Genomic DNA, 18,718 nt, shown 5'->3' with positions numbered 1-18,718 from the left:
AGCTCTGTCCTTTTAAAAATATTTTTCAAGTGTGTAAAATCTCAAAAACTCACCTGAGCAATTTTTAAACCATCCACAACTTTTTTTTTTGACATTTTGAAGAAAATGGATGAAAAGATCCAAGTTTGTATATTCCTCAAAAAATATAATTTTTGCTTTGCTTATTAAACACATTCCACTGCTAAAATACTAGGCTTTTTTCTGCTATAACTGTGAGAAAAAGAAGTTTGGTGTTTTGGAGATGTGCATGCTATACAATTCTCCCCTGTTAATCCTGGATTTCAGGAGATCTCTGTTTAAAATATGTTAGATTTAATGAAGAAAAATTAGAAAAATAGGCCCCAGTTATAAATATAGTTTTAAACAGACACATAGTAGATTTGCAATACATTTTTTAAAATGTTTTAGCACTTCAAATTACTTGGAATTTTGCATGTGAATGATTTTTAGGTGCTTTGCAAAAATAAAGCTGCAAGTTACTTCCTTAATTACTCACAGGTATTCTTCATTAAGTACAAAAGAACCTTTTTTTACATGATTGTACTCTGAATAGTTTTAAGTTTAAATGTAAAAAATTAGAAATATTTTAAAATACATTTAAAAGGTGAATCTTTTTAAAAAGGGATTGAAAGATTAATTGTATGCATAACGCATAGTTACAGTGAACTGTGTGTATATAGTAAATTTTCAGCTGACAAAAAGCGAGGAGAACCTGTGGCCTAGAGGTTAATATAGCTGCCTAATATGTAAGCAGCCCAGGTTTGAATCTCAGAAGGGTATGGCTAGTTGATGAGAGCTAAATAGCTCGAAATAGCTATACTAAAGGTAAAGGTAAAGGTTCCCCCGCACATGCGTGCTAGTCGTTTCCGACTCTAGGGGCCGGTGCTCATCTCCGTTTCAAAGCCGAAGAGCCAGCGCTTGTCCGAGGACGTCTCCGTGGTCATGTGGCCGGCATGACTAGACGCCAAAGGCGCACGGAACGCTGTTACCTTCCCACCGGAGTGGTCCCTATTTTTCTACTTGCATTTTTACGTGCTTTCGAACTGCTAGGTTGGCAGAAGCTGGGACGAGTAACAGGCGCTCACTCTGTTACGCGGCACTCGGGATTCGACCCGCCAAACTGCCGACCTTCTGATCGACAAACTCAGCGTCCTAACCCACTGAGCCACCGCGTCCCTCCATAGCTATACTAGTCTCCCTTTAACTCTTTGTCAGTAAAATTTACTATATATGTGTTTTATAATTGCTACATTTTGAAAATTGAAACAATTAATAAACAGTACTTCTGTATTGCTTTGTTAAAGGCCGCTTATAATATTTCTTACAATTTCCTTCCATACTAGAGTTCCTTACTGAGCATTCACACTCAGTTCTTGGCAGCATTAGAATCACTGAAGGAGTTTTGGGATGTTTTAGATGAAATTGATGAGAAGACCTGGGTCCTTGAACCAGAGAAACCCACAAGGAGCTCCACTAGGCGAAGGATTGCAATTGGTAAGAATAAAAAAGACAACTACATAGGAACTTTAGTGGTTAAGCGAGATAAACACAACTTTAAGAAATCATGTTTCTATTAAAAATGCTTTTTTCTTCCATTACACATAGCATTTCAAAATTTGATTATGTCTTCACTGAGGGAGAAACCTCTCCTTCTTCCTGGTATTATGGTTTATGTATTATATAAAGGTAAAGGTTCCCCCGCACATGCGTGCTAGTCGTTTCCAACTCTAGGGGCCGGTGCTCATCTCTTTTTCAAAGCCGAAGAGCCAGCGCTTGTCCGAGGACGTTTCCATGGTCATGTGGCTGGCATGACTAGACGCCAAAGGCGCACGGAACGCTGTTACCTTCCCACCATAGTGGTCCCTATTTTTCTACTTGCATTTTTACGTGCTTTTGAACTGCTAGGTTGGCAGAAGCTGGGACGAGTAACAGGAGCTCACTCTGTTACGCGGCACTCGGGATTCGACCCACCAAACTGCCGACCTTCAGATCGACAAGCTCAGCGTCCCAACCCACTGAGCCACCGCGTCCCTTATATAAAGTTAAATAACCTTAATAGTAATAACTGTTTACGGAGTCTCTCAAACTGTGGGTCATAACTTCCAGCTGGTTTATATTCCACTTTTTTTGTGGGGGGGAGGGTGTTTTTTTAAAAAAAGGTTATAGAAACAAAGTAGTCATCCTATCAAACAACTGCCCTCTTCTGCTTTTCTTGGACAACATTTATCCCCTCTAGTCCACTGAAACTAAGCTATAACTTCTTCAGCAAACCTTTCATTTTGGAAGATACATATACCATATCAGCTACTTTTTCAGATCAGTTTTTATAGCACAGAAGGAAAGGTTTCCTAATATACCCACCACATAGGATTTTTTGTGAATACCTGAACTAAATATATTAAATTACTGTTTTTATAGAAATACATGCATTTAAAATGTACTGAAATATGTTAGTTAATTTAATTGAAAAATGACTTCAAATAATCAGTATTAAGAAATAAAAAAGAGGAAGTAAGTAGAAAGGTCAAGTCATTCTGGACTTGTTAGATGCTAATGTACTAAAATCTAGTCAGTATCACATACATAGTTAGAAATGGTAGATAAGTATTTTGAGTTCAAGGGTAGAATTGTAATTCTTGTAGTTTTGGAATACTGTGCATGGCATCTGTACAATTAAGAATAATGCCTTTTTCTAAAAAAAAAAAAAAGGACTGGATAGCTAAAATACTGTTTTGTCTGTCTGTTTCAGGAAGCAACATTTCACTTAATATAGAGGTAGATCCCAGACACCCTGCCATGCTTCCTGAGTGTTACTTTCTGGGAGCTGACCATGGTAGGATGGCTTCTCTTTCAAATATTTTCTGTAGCAGAGCCTAATATTTTATGCTAGTATAGTTGATCTTGACGTATATACTTGTTATACTGAAGTATACTGAATATACTTGTTTCAGGCAAGCAATACAGAATAACATCATTGAACATATTTTTTATAAAAGTCCCTATAGTTCAGAACTATGGTGCTGGAGAAGACTCCTGCGAGTCCCTTGGACTGCAAGGCGATCAAACCGGTCAGTCCTAGAGGAGATCAACCCTGACTGCTCTTTAGAAGGCCAGATCCTGAAGCTAAAACTCAAATACTTTGGCCACCTAATGAGAAAGAAGGACTCACTGGAGAAGAGCCTAATGCTGGGAAAGATTGAGGGCAAGAGAAGAAGGGGATGACAGGCAATGAGGTGGCTGGATGGAATCACTGAAGCAGTAGGCGTGAGCTTAAATGGACTCCAGAAGATGGTAGAGGACAGGAAGGCCTGGAGGAACGTTGTCCATAGGGTCGCAATGGGTTGGGCACAACTTAGCAACTAACAACAACAAAAGGATAGAACTAAATGTACTATAACAAAATGACCACAGAAAAAAATGAAACATTTCCCACAATAAAAAGTGAATTAAAAATAAAGTCCCCAACAGAAGTTGAAAGAAATAAGACCAGAGCTTTTAAAAACTAATAGAATACAAAATTCTTGTAGTAAAAATTGGATGTAAATTAAATCAGATCACTTGCGCTACTCTGGGAGAGTCCTCTCAATGTTGATTTTCATATGGCAAAAGCGAAAGTGACCCACAACTCCAAAGTAAAGCAATAAAAAGATGCAAACAAAATCACGTTAAATCCAGCAAGGGGTTATAGAATAAATCAGCCTTCAACCAGTCAGTTAACAGTTGAAGATGTAAGTCAGAAAGAAAAAGAAAACTTCAAATGTGCAATTAAAACTGAGAAAAGACATAGCTTTTTGGTTATATAGACCTACATCTTTAGAGACACATCAAGTTTGCGTGAAAACCAAACAAGTGGAAAAGCCTCCAGTCTCAATTCTTATTTATCGTCTCTTTCTCTACACTCCAAGTTTAAAGAAGATAGAAAACTTATGTTTGTGTTCAGGTCAAACCCATAATCCTTCCAAGTATCATGAACTACTTTTTTCTCCTTCTTCTAAATATATTACTAGGGCTTGCATCAAATATGGGCAGAATCTAGGCCACTCAGGATCTTGTTTAGATCATTAAATGATTTATATGACCCAGGAAGGCACTTAACATATTTTAAGCAAGAAGTGATTCTTTGGCATCATTTAATGCAGATTAATTGTATCATAAATGTTGAGAGGTCTGTGAATGCATTCTTGATTTGTAAATTAGCACATTAATGAACCACAAGAATCTAATTTTTTAAAGCACACACATGTATAGGAATAAAAGTAAGCTATGCAAAACAATTCTCTCAATCTTTATCCACGAAATTGTTTCTCTCAAGGGACAGTTCTTATTATTCTAATGGGGCCATTTTCGTTTTTGCCCCTTGTTCCCATTGTAGAGCTCTGTTTTAATGCAGGGATATTTGTCTTTTCCTGTCTGTCTTTTATCATTAGACAGATCAAAAGCAAATTGATTATTCAGTTCTTGTGTGAAGGCAGCAATAAGTTCACAGAATTGAGAAGACTAAATTACCTAGATGTTTTATCAAGATCAGAGGTGCTTCTTTAGTGGGATTGTGCAAACTTCAGTGGGATGATTTGATCAAATTATTTCTCTAAAATATGCCCCTGAAAAAGGTGACAATTTCCAGTTCACGTGGAGAAGCCACTTGGCTTCAAGCAAAATAGCCATTCAAATCAGATTGGCTGAGTGAAGCTCTGGGACAAGTTGAAATTAATTTGGAAAAAGCTACAGAAACAGAAATCTGATATCTAATTGAAGCAGCAGAAAACCCTTGAAAATCAAGATAATTTATTCAAACCAACTCTCATACATGTACAACATTGTGTAGAAATATTAAATAAAATGAATATTGAAAATATGTTACGATGCATGTGCATTAAAATTATATAGTGGTGCCAATCTGTAGTTTGAATTTGAATTATTATTCAAATTTATTATAACTTGTCTTATGAGTCAGCTGCTCTGTGACTATGAGAAAAGTTGTATATGAATGAAAAAAAGACATTCTTGATCGTGAATCCATTATCTGCAAAATTAGGGAACCAATTACAGATGAACTATAAAACCACCAATTCTGAACTATAGAACTACCATTCCTTCATGGATTAGATATTCTGAAAAATGTTTTCTTGTGAAAAATGTAAACTTGTGCATAATTTGTTTTCAGTGGTAAATCCGTTGAAAATCAAGCTGAATAGCAATATACATATGTGGTAAGTATATCTGCTTGTAAATATGTTTAGTTAATAATTTAATTAAAATATTTGTAATAGTATTTTCTCCTTTTGTAGGAACCCGGAAAATAGTTTATTAAAAAATTTAAAAGAGATTTTGGAAATTGATTTCCCATCTCGAGAAGCTCTAGAAAAAACTGTAAGTTATTTCATACTTTCCTTGAATATTACAGATTTGGAAATAAAACAACTATTTTTCAAAGAGAATGTACGTGATTAAAAATGTTTGCTTGTACATAGGGACTATTCTATAGATAAGATAACCTTTATTGTCATTTTTTTACTGTGGGCACAACGGCACACATAAAAAATGAAATTTAGTTGCCCGCTCTCAAAGTGAAACATACATGACACCTAAACATACTATATACAACATACATATAGATCCACAGGGACGGTGGCTCATTGGGTTAGGACGCTGAGCTTGTCGATCAGATGGTCGGCATTTTGGCGGGTCGAATCCTGAGTGCCGCATAACAGAGTGAGTGCCTGTTACTCGTCCCAGCTTCTGCCAACCTAGCAGTTTTAAAGCACATAAAAATGCAAGTAGAAAAATAGGGACCACTACGTTGGGAAGGTAACAGCGTTCCATGCTCCTTTGGCGTCTAATCATGCCAGCCACATGACCACGGAGACGTCCTCGGACAAATGCTGACTCTTCAGCTTTGAAATGGAGATGAGCACCGGCCCCTAGAGTCGGAAATGACTAGCATGCATGTGTGGGGGAACCTTTACCTTTATAGACCCACACCCCTACATATACATAAAACATAAATATTAAAAACTGACCATCTTGAATATGTAACGCAGGGGTCTTCAAACTCGGCCCTTTTATGACTCATGGACTTCAACTCCCAGAATTCCTCAGCTAGCATGTCTGGCTGAGGAATTCTGGGAGTTGAAGTCCATGAGTCATAAAAGGGCTGAGTTTGAAGACCCCTGATGTAACGGAAGGAGGAAGCTTGGGAGTTCACAAGGTTAATGCTGTATGGAATGAAACTATGGCTGAATCTGGATGTTCTGCTGTGGATACCATGAAACCCCCTCCCAGAAGGTAACAAGGAAAACAGGTTGTGAAGAGGATTTGTAGTGTCCCAGATAACCTTATGGACCTTGCTCAAGCAACGCTTCTGTGCTATATCCTGGATGGGAGGGAACTGCCGATGATCTTTTCGGCCATCCTCACCACTCTGCACCGTCTTCCTGTCTGAAGCAGTGTTGCTTCCAAACCATGCTGTGATGCTGTATGACAGGATGCTCTTGATCGTCCCTCTGTAGAAAGTGGTCAGGACAGGGGAAGGAAGATGTGCTTTTCTCATGCGATGCAGAAAATGCAGGCGCTACTGTGCCCGCTTCACCAGTTTCTCACTGTTGAGCAACCAGGCCAGCCTACTCCTTAGCTGCACATCCAGGAATTTGATGCTGGTAACCATCTGCTATATATATAGGAAGGTCTTGTAGAGTTGTTTGGTATCATAATTAATTTTAAATGTAATAAATTTAATACAAGAAATAAAAAAAAAACTGTTCAGGTGAGAAGGTACACTAAGCTTAGAAAGAAGTTTGCATTCTTCCATCAACCTTCCTGCCCATTTTCTTCTATCCTATTTTGGGAAATTCTGAGAACAGGCTAAATAAAATACAATCTATTTATGTTGGGCAGCTGTGCAGGAAGGTCTGGACTTTAAAAATCCATAAACATCTAACAGGGTAAAATGCATCTTAGTTCCTGGAGTTGGCCTCCTATTCAGATTTATTCTTCCTATGTGCTCACATTGAATGAGAATAATAATAAAAAAATTGGGAAGAATACAATTTCTTCTTTGCCCGTAGAATGTCAGGTTTGTGAATGCTCTGACTAGGTGTAATTTTGGAATATCTCAGTATCATTTTCATGATGCTGTTTATTCATGGAGAATTTGTTATATCTTGCACATATGTATTATATGTGACACTATGCAATAATACATTGGTAGGTTACTGTAATTTGAGAGCTTTCATATCACCTAATGCCCTTTCCTGTAATAAGATGTATACATCAAGATCAGTTGAGAAAGGAATTGCTTGAGATTAATCAAAGCTCCATTTGAATCTTTATATGCTGTGATTTCCTATCTTCAGTCTACTAATAGAAAATCTGTGGTAGAATATCAAAAGGCAATATTTGTCCATGTATCCTGCCTTGGGTCTCATTGTTTTATCATCCTGTGAGTGATAAAATGTAAAGCTAAGCTGATTGAAAGATCTTAGTTAATTAAAGAAGAATACAAAAAGTTAAATTTGCATGCAAATAAAACACTGGATGGGAAAAAAGAATACTTATTTCTAGATGGCCTCTGGTGATGCATATATATCTACTCTTAAAAAAACACTGTCTCATCTAAAATGGTGACTACCATATACAAGTTTTATAAATACTGATTAAAACATTTAAACTTGCTTTAAAAGACACAATTAATTAGAAACAGTAATGTGTGTTTTAACCAATTAAGTTTAAGACTAGTTCTTCATTGTAGCTCTGTGATTATCTCACATGGGATGAGGCAAGAGCCCGTTCAGAACAATCTAGAACTTAATGGGATTTCCTAGTAGGAGCTCCGTCCCATGTGAGGCATGCCTAATAAGGCATGCTTCCTTTAATCCCTTTAGTTTTATTTTCTACCAACACAGTAATAGCACATTCACTTTTAGAAATATTTATTGATTCTTTTAGAAATTTTTCTTTTCTTCCACTTTGTTCAATTTCTAAACAATTATATATCTTTGTTCCATTGTGGGATATAGGTTATTGACTCCATTCACATATGGCCTTGAAGGCTCCATTCCACAGCAAACCCCCTCCCCCCCACAATGGATACAACCTAGGCTCTTGCAAGCACTGCCAGATATTTACAAAATAGAACTGTACAAGTGGTTCAGATTAGATTCTAAAAAGTTGATTAAGAGTACATGTAGAAGAAAATAAATATACTAGGCTGCTGCTCCTTAAAGGATCCATGTTTGTAGGATTGTTTGCTCACTATGGCAGGCAACCCCTTGATTCTGGGAAGAGGCATAACTGCTTTAAAAAAATTGCAGACAGCTCTTTTGTTCACACCCCTAAACCCCAAAGCATCCTTTTTGGAATCAGCTAAGATACAGCACAAAATGGTCTTGGCACAATTGTTTCTCTCATCTATAATCCATTTTTGGGGATACAAATTCTTTACCATTTTTCAGAAAATCTTTGTCAACTCTTAATGACCTTATAGATTTTCTCTATCAACAATTTGTCCCTAACCCAGTTATTCAGATCATCCAGTGGTGCATTTATTGGATGATCTGTAGCTATCTGCCTTGCTGCTGGTCATCCTTTTTTTTAATCTTCTACCTTTCTCAGCTTTAGAGCCTTTCCCAGAAAGGTCCCCTAAAGCCTAATTGCAATCAAGTTTATGATCCCTATCTTTGCTGGCATCCCCAATGCACTGCTATATTGGGGATGCCAATAATAAGTACTAGGAAAATAAGTTACCCAAATCTTTTTTAAAATATCCTGTGTCCTTCCAAACAGAATAAAAAGTCTCTTGATTAACCCAGGATAGACCTCTTATTATTGCAGACCCCTCATTCCTAGATTTACCGGTTAGCCATTCTTCCTTGGATTCAAGACTTGGGAGAGAAATTCATGCCAAGAGCTTATTCTCCACATTTTGCCCAGATAGTTCCTTTCTCCAATTAATCTGTTTGGGAGGACAAAGTCCATTTTAGTATTTCAAAACAAGGTATTATACTTTCTTACCAACTGAGGTATTTAATTCCCTCTAGAGAAAAACGCCTATTTTCTACTTGCAATTTTGTTTTTGTGATTTTTTTTTCTATTTGTATTTACCTCTTTTTTATGTTTTACGTTTTATCTATTGTATGCTACCCAGAGTTCCCTTTAGGAGATGGCCAGCTATGTAAATTTGAACAAATAATGAAACAGTATTCAAAAACCGGTGACTGTTTTTTGGCTTTTCAGGGTCACTCTCAGCATTTTCCAAGTAAATAGTTTTAATCATCAAACTTTGTTTCAAGCTAGGTAAGGAATTAGTGTTCTCTCACAAGCATATTCTGGGACCTGCATGGGCTATTCTTGGCTTTGCAAAGATTGTGCTGTTTGTTTGCCTCTTTTATGGACCCAGCTAAGTGCGGAATCTCCCAGGGCCTCCCCCACTCATGAGGAACCCCATGTGCACGTAACAATCTACATATTCATTTAATAGTGGCATCAGGGAGAGCTGGGTATGGGGGATAACCGATTATCCTTCTCCACTTGATACTGGGAGATCTCAGTGTCCCTCTCATATTCCACTGTCTGTTTTAAATAGGAAGAGATTCAGCAGAGGCATGACTAGTTATGAATGTTATGCACAGGGCAGGACTCCTATCAAGAAACTCTATAAGCCATAAAGATGTAAACAGGCTGAGTGCAGATGTATATCATGTATATCATGTATATCAGTGGTTCCCAACCTTTTCCATACCCCACACCCTAGAACACTTCTGATATATTCTCACACTCCTTACAAAAGGTCAAAATGAATTATGCATATACACTATAATTTTGAAAGTTCTAAACCTAAGTTTTCGCACCCCCTGGAATATCATCTCACACCCCCAGGGGTTGTGAGCACCCCTGGTTGGGAACCCCTGATGTATATGAATTCACAGATGGCTACTTGAAAACACAATTATAGGTAACCAGTTTGCCTCTTAAGTTATACTGTACTGTGCTATATAAAATTGATAAAACTAATGATTTTAAAGAAATCATTAACATGTATTAGAACACAGCATAATTGATGAACTCTAGACACCCTGTTGAGCCATCATATAATTTGGTTTGTCTGCTATTTGTTTTTTTCCTAAATCCCGGTTGAACTTTGGCTTAGTGCAGTGTATGTACTAAACCTACTCACCTCACTAATATAGTTCTGTTTTATATTTTTAAGCACTTCTCTATGGATTGTGGTATTTGCTATGCTTATCGCCTAGATGGGGCTATTCCAGACCAAGTTTGTGATGACTCTCATTGTAGCCAGTCTTTTCATCAAGTCTGTTTATATGAGGTATGATTATCAGAAGCATTCAATATTGTATTTCTTCTAGGCTTTTAACTCCATGCAGTAACTGTACTAATTTAAAACTAAGGGAAATCTAATTGCTTAGTAGAGAACAGGATTTTTACAGAAAAAATACACTGATATAGAATATTATTGCTCAGATATCATAATGCATCGTTTACTATTAATTTTATCTTTCTTGTGCTCAATCTTCTCCCTAAGTAATTAATAATTACTGCAAATTCTTCTTTAAGATGAGCCTTAGAATTGTTTCTAAAACAAATGTAACACCTAAATATAACAAAACTATCAGAATTGGTTCTCTTAAACAAATAAACTTCACATCCAAAGATAAGTCTGGTGTGTGTGTGTGTATGTGTGTGTCAGAAAGAGAGAGATGGATGTTGGATCAGAATGTACTGATTTAAAGCCTTGAACAGGAGAGATGCTTATCCTGTTTGCAGCATTTTCATAGCCATCCTCTATCTTCAAATGCAGCAAATAATACCTTATTTTACTCTACAGTGGTTACGTGGGCTCCCTTCAAGTCGACAAAGTTTCAATGTCATATTTGGTGAATGCCCATATTGTAATAAGGTAAGCAAAGATGAATAAAAATGCTTCCAAATAAATTTGAAAATAACACGATTATAATAATCCATGGGAAACTTCATTATAGGCTTGTGATGAATCCCAGTGTAGAAAGCCTTACAATTTGGAAGTTTAGGGAATGGTGTATTTTTGAAATGTTTAAAATCTCACAGTTTTTGCAAAATATTGTAAGCAACTTTATATATTAACTTTGCTTTCAAAACCAATTTATTCCAGCAAATCACACTGAAAATATCTGCTCAGAAATTCTGAATACAAATGGATAATTGCATTTCCTTCTCCTACTGGAGAAGATATCAAAGGTAATAGAGAGAGAGCATTATTAAGAAGAAGAGGACAACAATGGCCACAATATACTGAAACAGTTTTCCATGCAGTCCAATCTGAGAGGGGCGGTGTGTGGAAGAGCTGGTCAGAGTTTGCACAAATTCTGTTTGATGGATTGCTGAATATGTGACTTCATTTTCTCTACAATTTTCTTGAAGATTCTGGAAAGAATTGCATGAATATGTCCAGGGCAATGATTTTATATTGTCCTGAAAAAGAAGGCAAAAACATTGCTAATGGCAATTTGATTAAGAGCAAATGTTCGGTACTCTGTTGCTAGAAAGGTTGTCTAAATATTTTCCCCTTTGTTCTTAACTTATATTAAGAAAGCTAACTAAGAATAGTAACCATATTGTGATTTTCTTTTTTAAAAACAATAAAGTGGAATGATCAAAAAGATGTATCTGAAGAGTATTTTCTTAAGAATGTTTTGCTGCAAACTGGCTATGGGCTTACAGTTGTTCCACTTGGACAAGACCCCTGGAATTTGTCTCATTCAAGCATTTTGTGAATAATCATACTTTTATAAAGTATGGAGAACGTACGAGTCTAAGGACCATTCCCATTCCCAACCACATCCAAATCAAACATTTCCATTTATTTCTTGCAGATCATTCTCTGTTTATAAAATCACAGAAAATAACAATTTTCCAAATGTGTGGTGTTTCAATCTAATTGAAGCACTGCATAAATACCTATTGTACTTAAATATCCTTAGCCTTAGTTGTAGCTTATAAGTCAAAACACTAAAATATTAAATAGCTACATTTGTAGGGACTTTATTATATGGGCAATATGAAATTGCTTAGCTTAATGTTGCACTGAGTAATAAATATGTAAAAAAGTTTTAAAATTTTAGAAGACTGAGTAAATCTGGAAGCCTTTAAAATTAGGAAGCACCATACGAGTTATAATAATGGAACAGAATATTTGTTCTTAATGTTATGTTCCTGGCAACATCTGTCAGGGGCATTAGGGCATATTATTTGTTTGATAGTAATTTCTAGCAATATTTCCATATTCATAGAAAGCATGTATTTCAAGACAAATATTTCCATACTTGAGTTCCATTTATCATCTGTACTTCATGTTCTAGGAAAAAAAATAAAATGAAAAAGAAAAAGGTTTTAACAAACAGGTACAATTTAATGCAACATAACAAACTCACCATTGAAGTTTGAGTAAATTTATTCAATCTAACCAGTTCCGGCTTATTTTGTATTTGGCTACTTTTCATTTGTGCAGTGGCTTTTCTAAGATTAAAAAACTCCTCATTCTCTAGTTGGCTTTCTTGTCCTTTAACTTGCTTCAGTGTTGGCATCAGCAAATGAGCCTATTAAATGTACAAATTAAGCCATCCTGAGTGCAATCCATGAAATGATACAGTACTGCAGCCTTCATCCACTGAATTAGTTTTACCTAAAAGAACTTGAGTCGTAACATGAAATAATCACAATACTAGAAAAAACATTGCTAACATGCAGCCATGCAAGGAATAGACAAATTTTATGAAATTAGCAGCTATTTAAGATTGCTACAATTTGCTTTCCTAAGGCAGCATTACTTTTTTAAAAATTGTTTCAGTATTTTTGTAGAGAAATAGAGATGACTATTAGTAACCTTTAGTAGAGGTGAAACCAAGTTTGTCAATAACTAACATACTGTATTTTAATTTCAGTATCTCAAATGGGAAATACTAACTAAAAGATTTTCCTTAGCTCTTTAAATAGAATAACCTATTTGTCTATTGCATGTTGATAGGCAATATCTCTTGGTTTCCTTATGCTTCTTCCTTTAAAATTTTCTATTAAGTAAAGATACTGGTTTACATGCATGAGGAGGCTGTTTAGATTGAAATCTGGGGACTTCCGGTTTTGTGTTGTAGCGCTCGGTTGCGGGATCACGGACCTCCACACCCCATGGCTAGTTTCACCCTGCCAGGGGACCCTAAATGGGTCTAATTGCCCTGGAGAGATGGTGAAGAAAAGAAAGGTAGCCTGACGATTCTGGAACGACAGTGTTCGTTTCACTCGATTTGGGGGAAGCCTTCTAATCCAACAGGAGAAAGGCTGGTCACACTTTGTTGACCAGCCAAAGCTACTTGCAGCCGAAGTCCAAAGGCACTAACCAGCACAAAAGCATCCTTCTATAGGCGGAAGTGGCGTATTAAACCCTTATGGGGAATAAAAATATAAAATACTACAGTTTGGATAAATTAGAAAGCTAAGAAAATTGTTAAAACTCTATACCTGAAAAAGTATTGATAAAATTATATATATTAAAAAGAAGAACAAAAATAACTGTTTTAAAAAGTTGGAAAATGAACAGTGACATCTAGTGGAGGATTAGAGAAAACTAGCTGCATTGACCCAGAAGTTGGTAAGATGCCTAGAAATAGCAAAAAACAGCTGAGAACAAAGCACTGAGCTATCTACTACTGAGTGAAACTACATATATTTAGAAACTGCTGACCTTCTGGGATTATAAACACACTGACCTGCATTTTGAACTGTTTGCAGAGAAAGAAAAATCTTGGCCTTTGGCTAATCTTCTAAAGGAGAAATTACTTTAAAACTTTTAGATGGGTCAAATACTTTGGACTGAATCCTGACTGGTTGATAATTACAAGACCCCTGAAAAGAAGAACTGTCACAAAATATTGTTTTCAGTGGTACCTTGACAATTGGAAACATATTGGATTATAAAACTATTATATAAAGATAAGAACTATGTAAGATCTGGCTGTTTGGATTTTAAGATGGGCTGGCTTGATATAGCTAATTAAAATATTATGACACCAATGAAAAACTACTTAGAGGGGAAAGATAAAACAGATATATACCTATCTAAAAGTGATAGAAAACCATACCCAACACTTTCTCCTGAAGACCCCAGTTTGGAGTTTCGAAGATCTGCAGGAAAAATGAGTCAAGACAAAACAAATACATTCCAGGAGAAAATATACACAATACTGCGACAGATTCAAACGATAATTGTTTCAGATCATGATGAGATTAGAAATAAGTATGACGATATAAATGAACATATCTCTAACTTAAAACCTACAATATAAGACTCAAAAAATGACAACAAAGAACGAACAAACAAATTAGACAGCAGAACATAAATGAAAGTGATTTAAATAGAAAAGCTACAAATGAAGAAAACTACAATTTAATACAAACAAAAAAAATCTGCAAAACCTCACTGTAACAAAGAAGACAAAAAAGATGCTTTATCCTCCAGGACTTCAAAACAAATTTGAAGATAAAAAAGAACAAATAATATGGATTAAAGAACTGTCAGAAGAATCACTAAAATGTGGGAGACAAAAAACTGATACTATACTTGATTTGTCTTTTTTGTCCTCAACAACACTTGCAAAAATACAACTTGGCAAGACAAACTTTACTGATTTGGAAAGCAACCTGACAAAAGAAGATTACAGTTGGAATCAAGAGATGTGATTCAATTTATCAGATGGAATATTATATAACTAAGCATTTGTTTTAATATGGTTAATATATATATTAACTATATTCCAACAAATATATATAAAGTTTGGATATAAAGAAGCCCTAGAGAAAGATTATCAGATGGTGTATTATAGGATTAAATATTGTTGGACTAAAGCCAAAAGAATAGATAATAGCTTGCAAAGCGCCCTATAGTAAGAGGAATAAGATATATAAGTAATATAATACTTTTAGAATATATGAAATGTTAAAACATTGAGAGGGTCTATTTAAATGAAAAGTTTGGATATTTAAAGGTAATGAATTTTGAGAAAATTATAATTGAGTGGTCTGAATACTGAGGGGAAACTAAGCTTCAATAAGAACCTTGGAAACGACATAGTGATTTAGTAAGATGACATAAATACAATGGAAACAAGCTGATTAAAAACTTGTTATATGTTGGTATATGCATAAATACTAAAAATGTTTATATTCAACTTGGTATATACTGAAAATATTAAGAATTATATTTGTTTAATGTAGACAAAAGGAGAATATTACTGGAAGAAGAGAGGATCAAGAGATATATTACCAACCAACATATTAATTGTAGAAATTATCATTGTTTTAAATATATGAACCAGACAACACACTGTTCACGAAGCACTAAAGATTGTTATTGTAAAAAATAACAAAATATTATTAAAAAATAATTGAAATCTGAACAGCTACAAAATGCATTTGTGCTGTGTAGCCTAGAAGAGAGAAGTAACAGCAAAAGGAATGGGAAAGATTAGCAAATTATACCTATGTTTAAAGGTAAAGGTTCCCCCACACATGCGTGCTAGTCGTTTCCGACCCTAGGAGCCGGTGCTCATCTCCCGTTTCAAAGCTGAAGAGCCAGCGCTTGTCCGAGGACGTCTCCGTGGTCATATGGCAAGCATGACTAGACGCCAAAGGCGCACAGAACGCTGTTACCTTCCCACCGTAGTGGTCCCTATTTTTCTACTTGCATTTTTACGTGCTTTTGAACTGCTAGGTTGGCAGAAGCTGGGACGAGTAACAGGCGCTCACTCTGTTACGCGGCACTCGGGATTCGACCCATCAAACTGCCGACCTGATTGACAAGCTCAGTGTCCTAACCCACTGAGCCACCACGTCCCTTATACCTATGTTTAGAATAAGATTTATAAAGTAGGATGCACTGGCAACTATCGAATAAAATGCACTGGCTTAAGCACACACTCAAATGTGCATGTCCAATTCCAGTATTCCACTCAAAAGGCAGAAGTTGTGAATTATTTCAAGAGAATGGGCAAAGATTTTTCATCTCCAATTCTTTAAAAATATTTTTACAAAATAGATTTAAAATTTTGTTCCAAATACCAGGAAAATAGGGTTGCTTTAATTGGGCCATGAGTACATGTTCTTTTTTATTCCAGCCTTTAACAAAAAGATATCCAAGCCAGAGATCTTAAAATTATCTAAGTAGGTATAAATCCTTTTATTTATCACCACACTGATACAAGCCTAATTTTAATGTAACTGTTTTGTGGACATACAGAATCTGAGTTTTGTTAAAATTGGATGACTTAAGGCAATAATTCACTGCTATCAGTAAATATGTTTTTCTTTCATACAAGTGTTTCTAGGCTAGAAAAATCTAATTCATTTAGCAAACATTCAGCTTTGAAGCAATCCTTCTTGTCTTTATTTGTTTAATCAAGGATTTACTGTATTATGACAAACACCAGACATACATAAAAATTAAAGGAATATTCATTTTTAGAAACTCTTGCCAATATTATTAAATCTGTGCTTCTGCTAGCTCCATATTTGGAATATGAAGCATCCTCTTCCATCTTTTTGTAATAGACAGGAGGACAAAATGAATTATACTGTATTTGCTACTGTATATGATATACCTAGCTATAAATAAGTATTAAAACTTGTAAATTACACCTGGTACAAAATTGTCATATATGGTAGGTGATTTGTCCTACTTCAATCCCAAATCTGAATTGCAGATATCCTCTATTTTAAGAGAGAGTTCTGAAGCAATTGTAAAAAGTGACTAAGAATGGACCCCACATATCAAATTTGGAATTAGTGGGAAGCTTTCTATAAAACCAGATTTGTTTTTAGCAACATATAGTAACAGAAGCTGTGACAATTGAGATTTTTTGGTTAGGAGCTTTATATGTACTTGCAAACAGCAAACAAATTCAAACTCCCATTTTCATATCAAGATTTGCGTGATGCCAATTATCAACTCTGCAACGAACCTGAATGATGCCATTTTGGCTTGTTTTCGGTTGCCACCAGAGTGGGAGGAAAGTGGTGGCATTTTTGTGCTAGCCTAAATAATTCTCTGTCCTGTGGGAACCAAGGTCATTTCTGTTCGTTAGATTGGGGGCTAAGCCTAATGTTAGAAAACCCACCAAATTATTCTATTGGGGAACATAGTTGATTGCACAGTACTGGGGTGGGAAGTTTTAACTTTGTAATACTGTAACTTTTTGGAGGGAAGTCTGTCTTGGTTTCACTTTTGACCGTGCCAATACTTTGTAGCCAATAAACAAGTTCTTAAAGCCTTGGAGTTCTGTTTGTTGGTCTCATCTATTGGAACCATGACACCAATACTGTAACCTGAGACAGTAAACTAACCCTCAAAAAGTAAGTTTTTTTTCCATTTTCAGATTAATCAATGCAAAACATAATTCTGTAATCCATTCCTATATTGAAATCATACAGGTATTACAGCTGGGATAAGTGGTGCTGTTAATTTTCTGCACCACCATCCTCACCTTTAGTTTTACTGCCTTCCTTATACCAGCATAGAACATATGTTGTACCTCCTCACACGTACACGCATGATAAACACAATAATAATAATAAAATTATTTTTGCAAATAATAGCAACAAATGACATTTTGTTCCTCTGAAACTTCCCCGCACCACTGCAATCCTGCATGGCAAAAGCACAATTGAAACAAAATACAGCTTTAAAAGCAGGTGTATTGTGACATACAACAAGCAGTTAAAAAAAAATCCCCTCTGCAGACCAACCTCTGGCTAGAATTTTACTCCTTGTTCCCAGCCTAATCCACCACTTTATTTATTTTTATTATTAATTAAACAAGTTTATACAATGCCAATTTCACTATCTAAGTGACTCTTAGTAATTATTTTTCTATACTTTGTGTGTGTGTATACACATGCATACATACATACATATTCTCCAAACTGATAAGACTTATGAATCTTCTGGCATTTTATAACTTAGATTTCCCAAATTTGAAAAGCTTGGAGGAAAATGTGGAGGCAGGAGGCTGAATCTGAAAATGGAAGTCTGCTTTGTTTTCTGAGGAGCTCCTATAAATCCTTGGACCCTTGCTTCAGAGGATTATGTCCAAGAGGAGCTTTTAATGTAGAATTATTAAGGTTATTGCTATAGCTTTAATAGAATAAGTTACTATAACTTAGATCTGTGTTTACAGATGAGAGAAGGAACTTTGTCAAAAAGCAGATCTCTTAATTAAAAATGTGCATATTTCAATTAACTTTAGAAAATTGTACCAATCATAGATACAAAAAGAAGCTGCTCCAATTAATTTAGATTAAATGGCAACCACAGCAGCAAGGAAATGGCTTTTTGCTTTGTGGAAAAAGTAATGAAAAAAAAACACCAAAGTCTATAAAACTCTGAGAAAAAAAAAGTCTTGGCAATTACCAAGATCAAAATCCAGTGGCTTTTTATTAAACATGAACTTTTGTTCTGCTTTTCTGCACAACGTAAATAGTGTTGACAATTGGGTTTCCAAAGGCACTTGCTACAATAAAATGTAATTGTATCATGAGAGAAAGGTGACAATCGGGAGATCATGAAAAAATTACATATTCTCGGTGGTAGTTAATTAGCCATGCAAAAGCCCCTCAAACAGAGATTCTCTTCTATTAGGAATGATTACTATGCAGACCTACCGATGTCAATACTAGAGCCATT

The 18,718-nt window shown here is 35.6% G+C and overlaps 2 protein-coding genes across 2 annotated transcripts in view; one reads left to right on the top strand and one right to left on the bottom strand.

The window, feature by feature from the left end:
* FANCL (FA complementation group L) overlaps positions 1-11,281 on the top strand; it is a 49,980-nt gene extending 38,699 nt beyond the window's left edge. The window contains exons 8-14 of the mRNA XM_083379598.1: positions 1,344-1,494; positions 2,750-2,833; positions 5,165-5,210; positions 5,289-5,370; positions 10,205-10,321; positions 10,841-10,912; positions 11,144-11,281. Of these exons, the coding sequence (XP_083235724.1) occupies positions 1,344-1,494; positions 2,750-2,833; positions 5,165-5,210; positions 5,289-5,370; positions 10,205-10,321; positions 10,841-10,912; positions 11,144-11,179 (588 nt within the window). The 3' untranslated portion in view covers positions 11,180-11,281. The remainder of the gene's footprint in view (positions 1-1,343; positions 1,495-2,749; positions 2,834-5,164; positions 5,211-5,288; positions 5,371-10,204; positions 10,322-10,840; positions 10,913-11,143) is intronic.
* VRK2 (VRK serine/threonine kinase 2) overlaps positions 11,224-18,718 on the bottom strand; it is a gene marked incomplete at its 3' end in the record, with an annotated part of 62,024 nt that continues 54,529 nt past the window's right edge. The window contains exons 12-13 of the mRNA XM_083379596.1: positions 12,423-12,587; positions 11,224-11,463 (exon numbers count right to left, since the gene is read on the bottom strand). Of these exons, the coding sequence (XP_083235722.1) occupies positions 11,224-11,463; positions 12,423-12,587 (405 nt within the window). The remainder of the gene's footprint in view (positions 11,464-12,422; positions 12,588-18,718) is intronic.

This window comes from Vipera ursinii (genome assembly GCF_947247035.1).
Source record: "Vipera ursinii genome assembly, chromosome: 1".
NCBI lineage: Eukaryota > Metazoa > Chordata > Lepidosauria > Squamata > Viperidae > Vipera > Vipera ursinii.
This window is presented reverse-complemented; position numbering and strand designations above follow the sequence as displayed.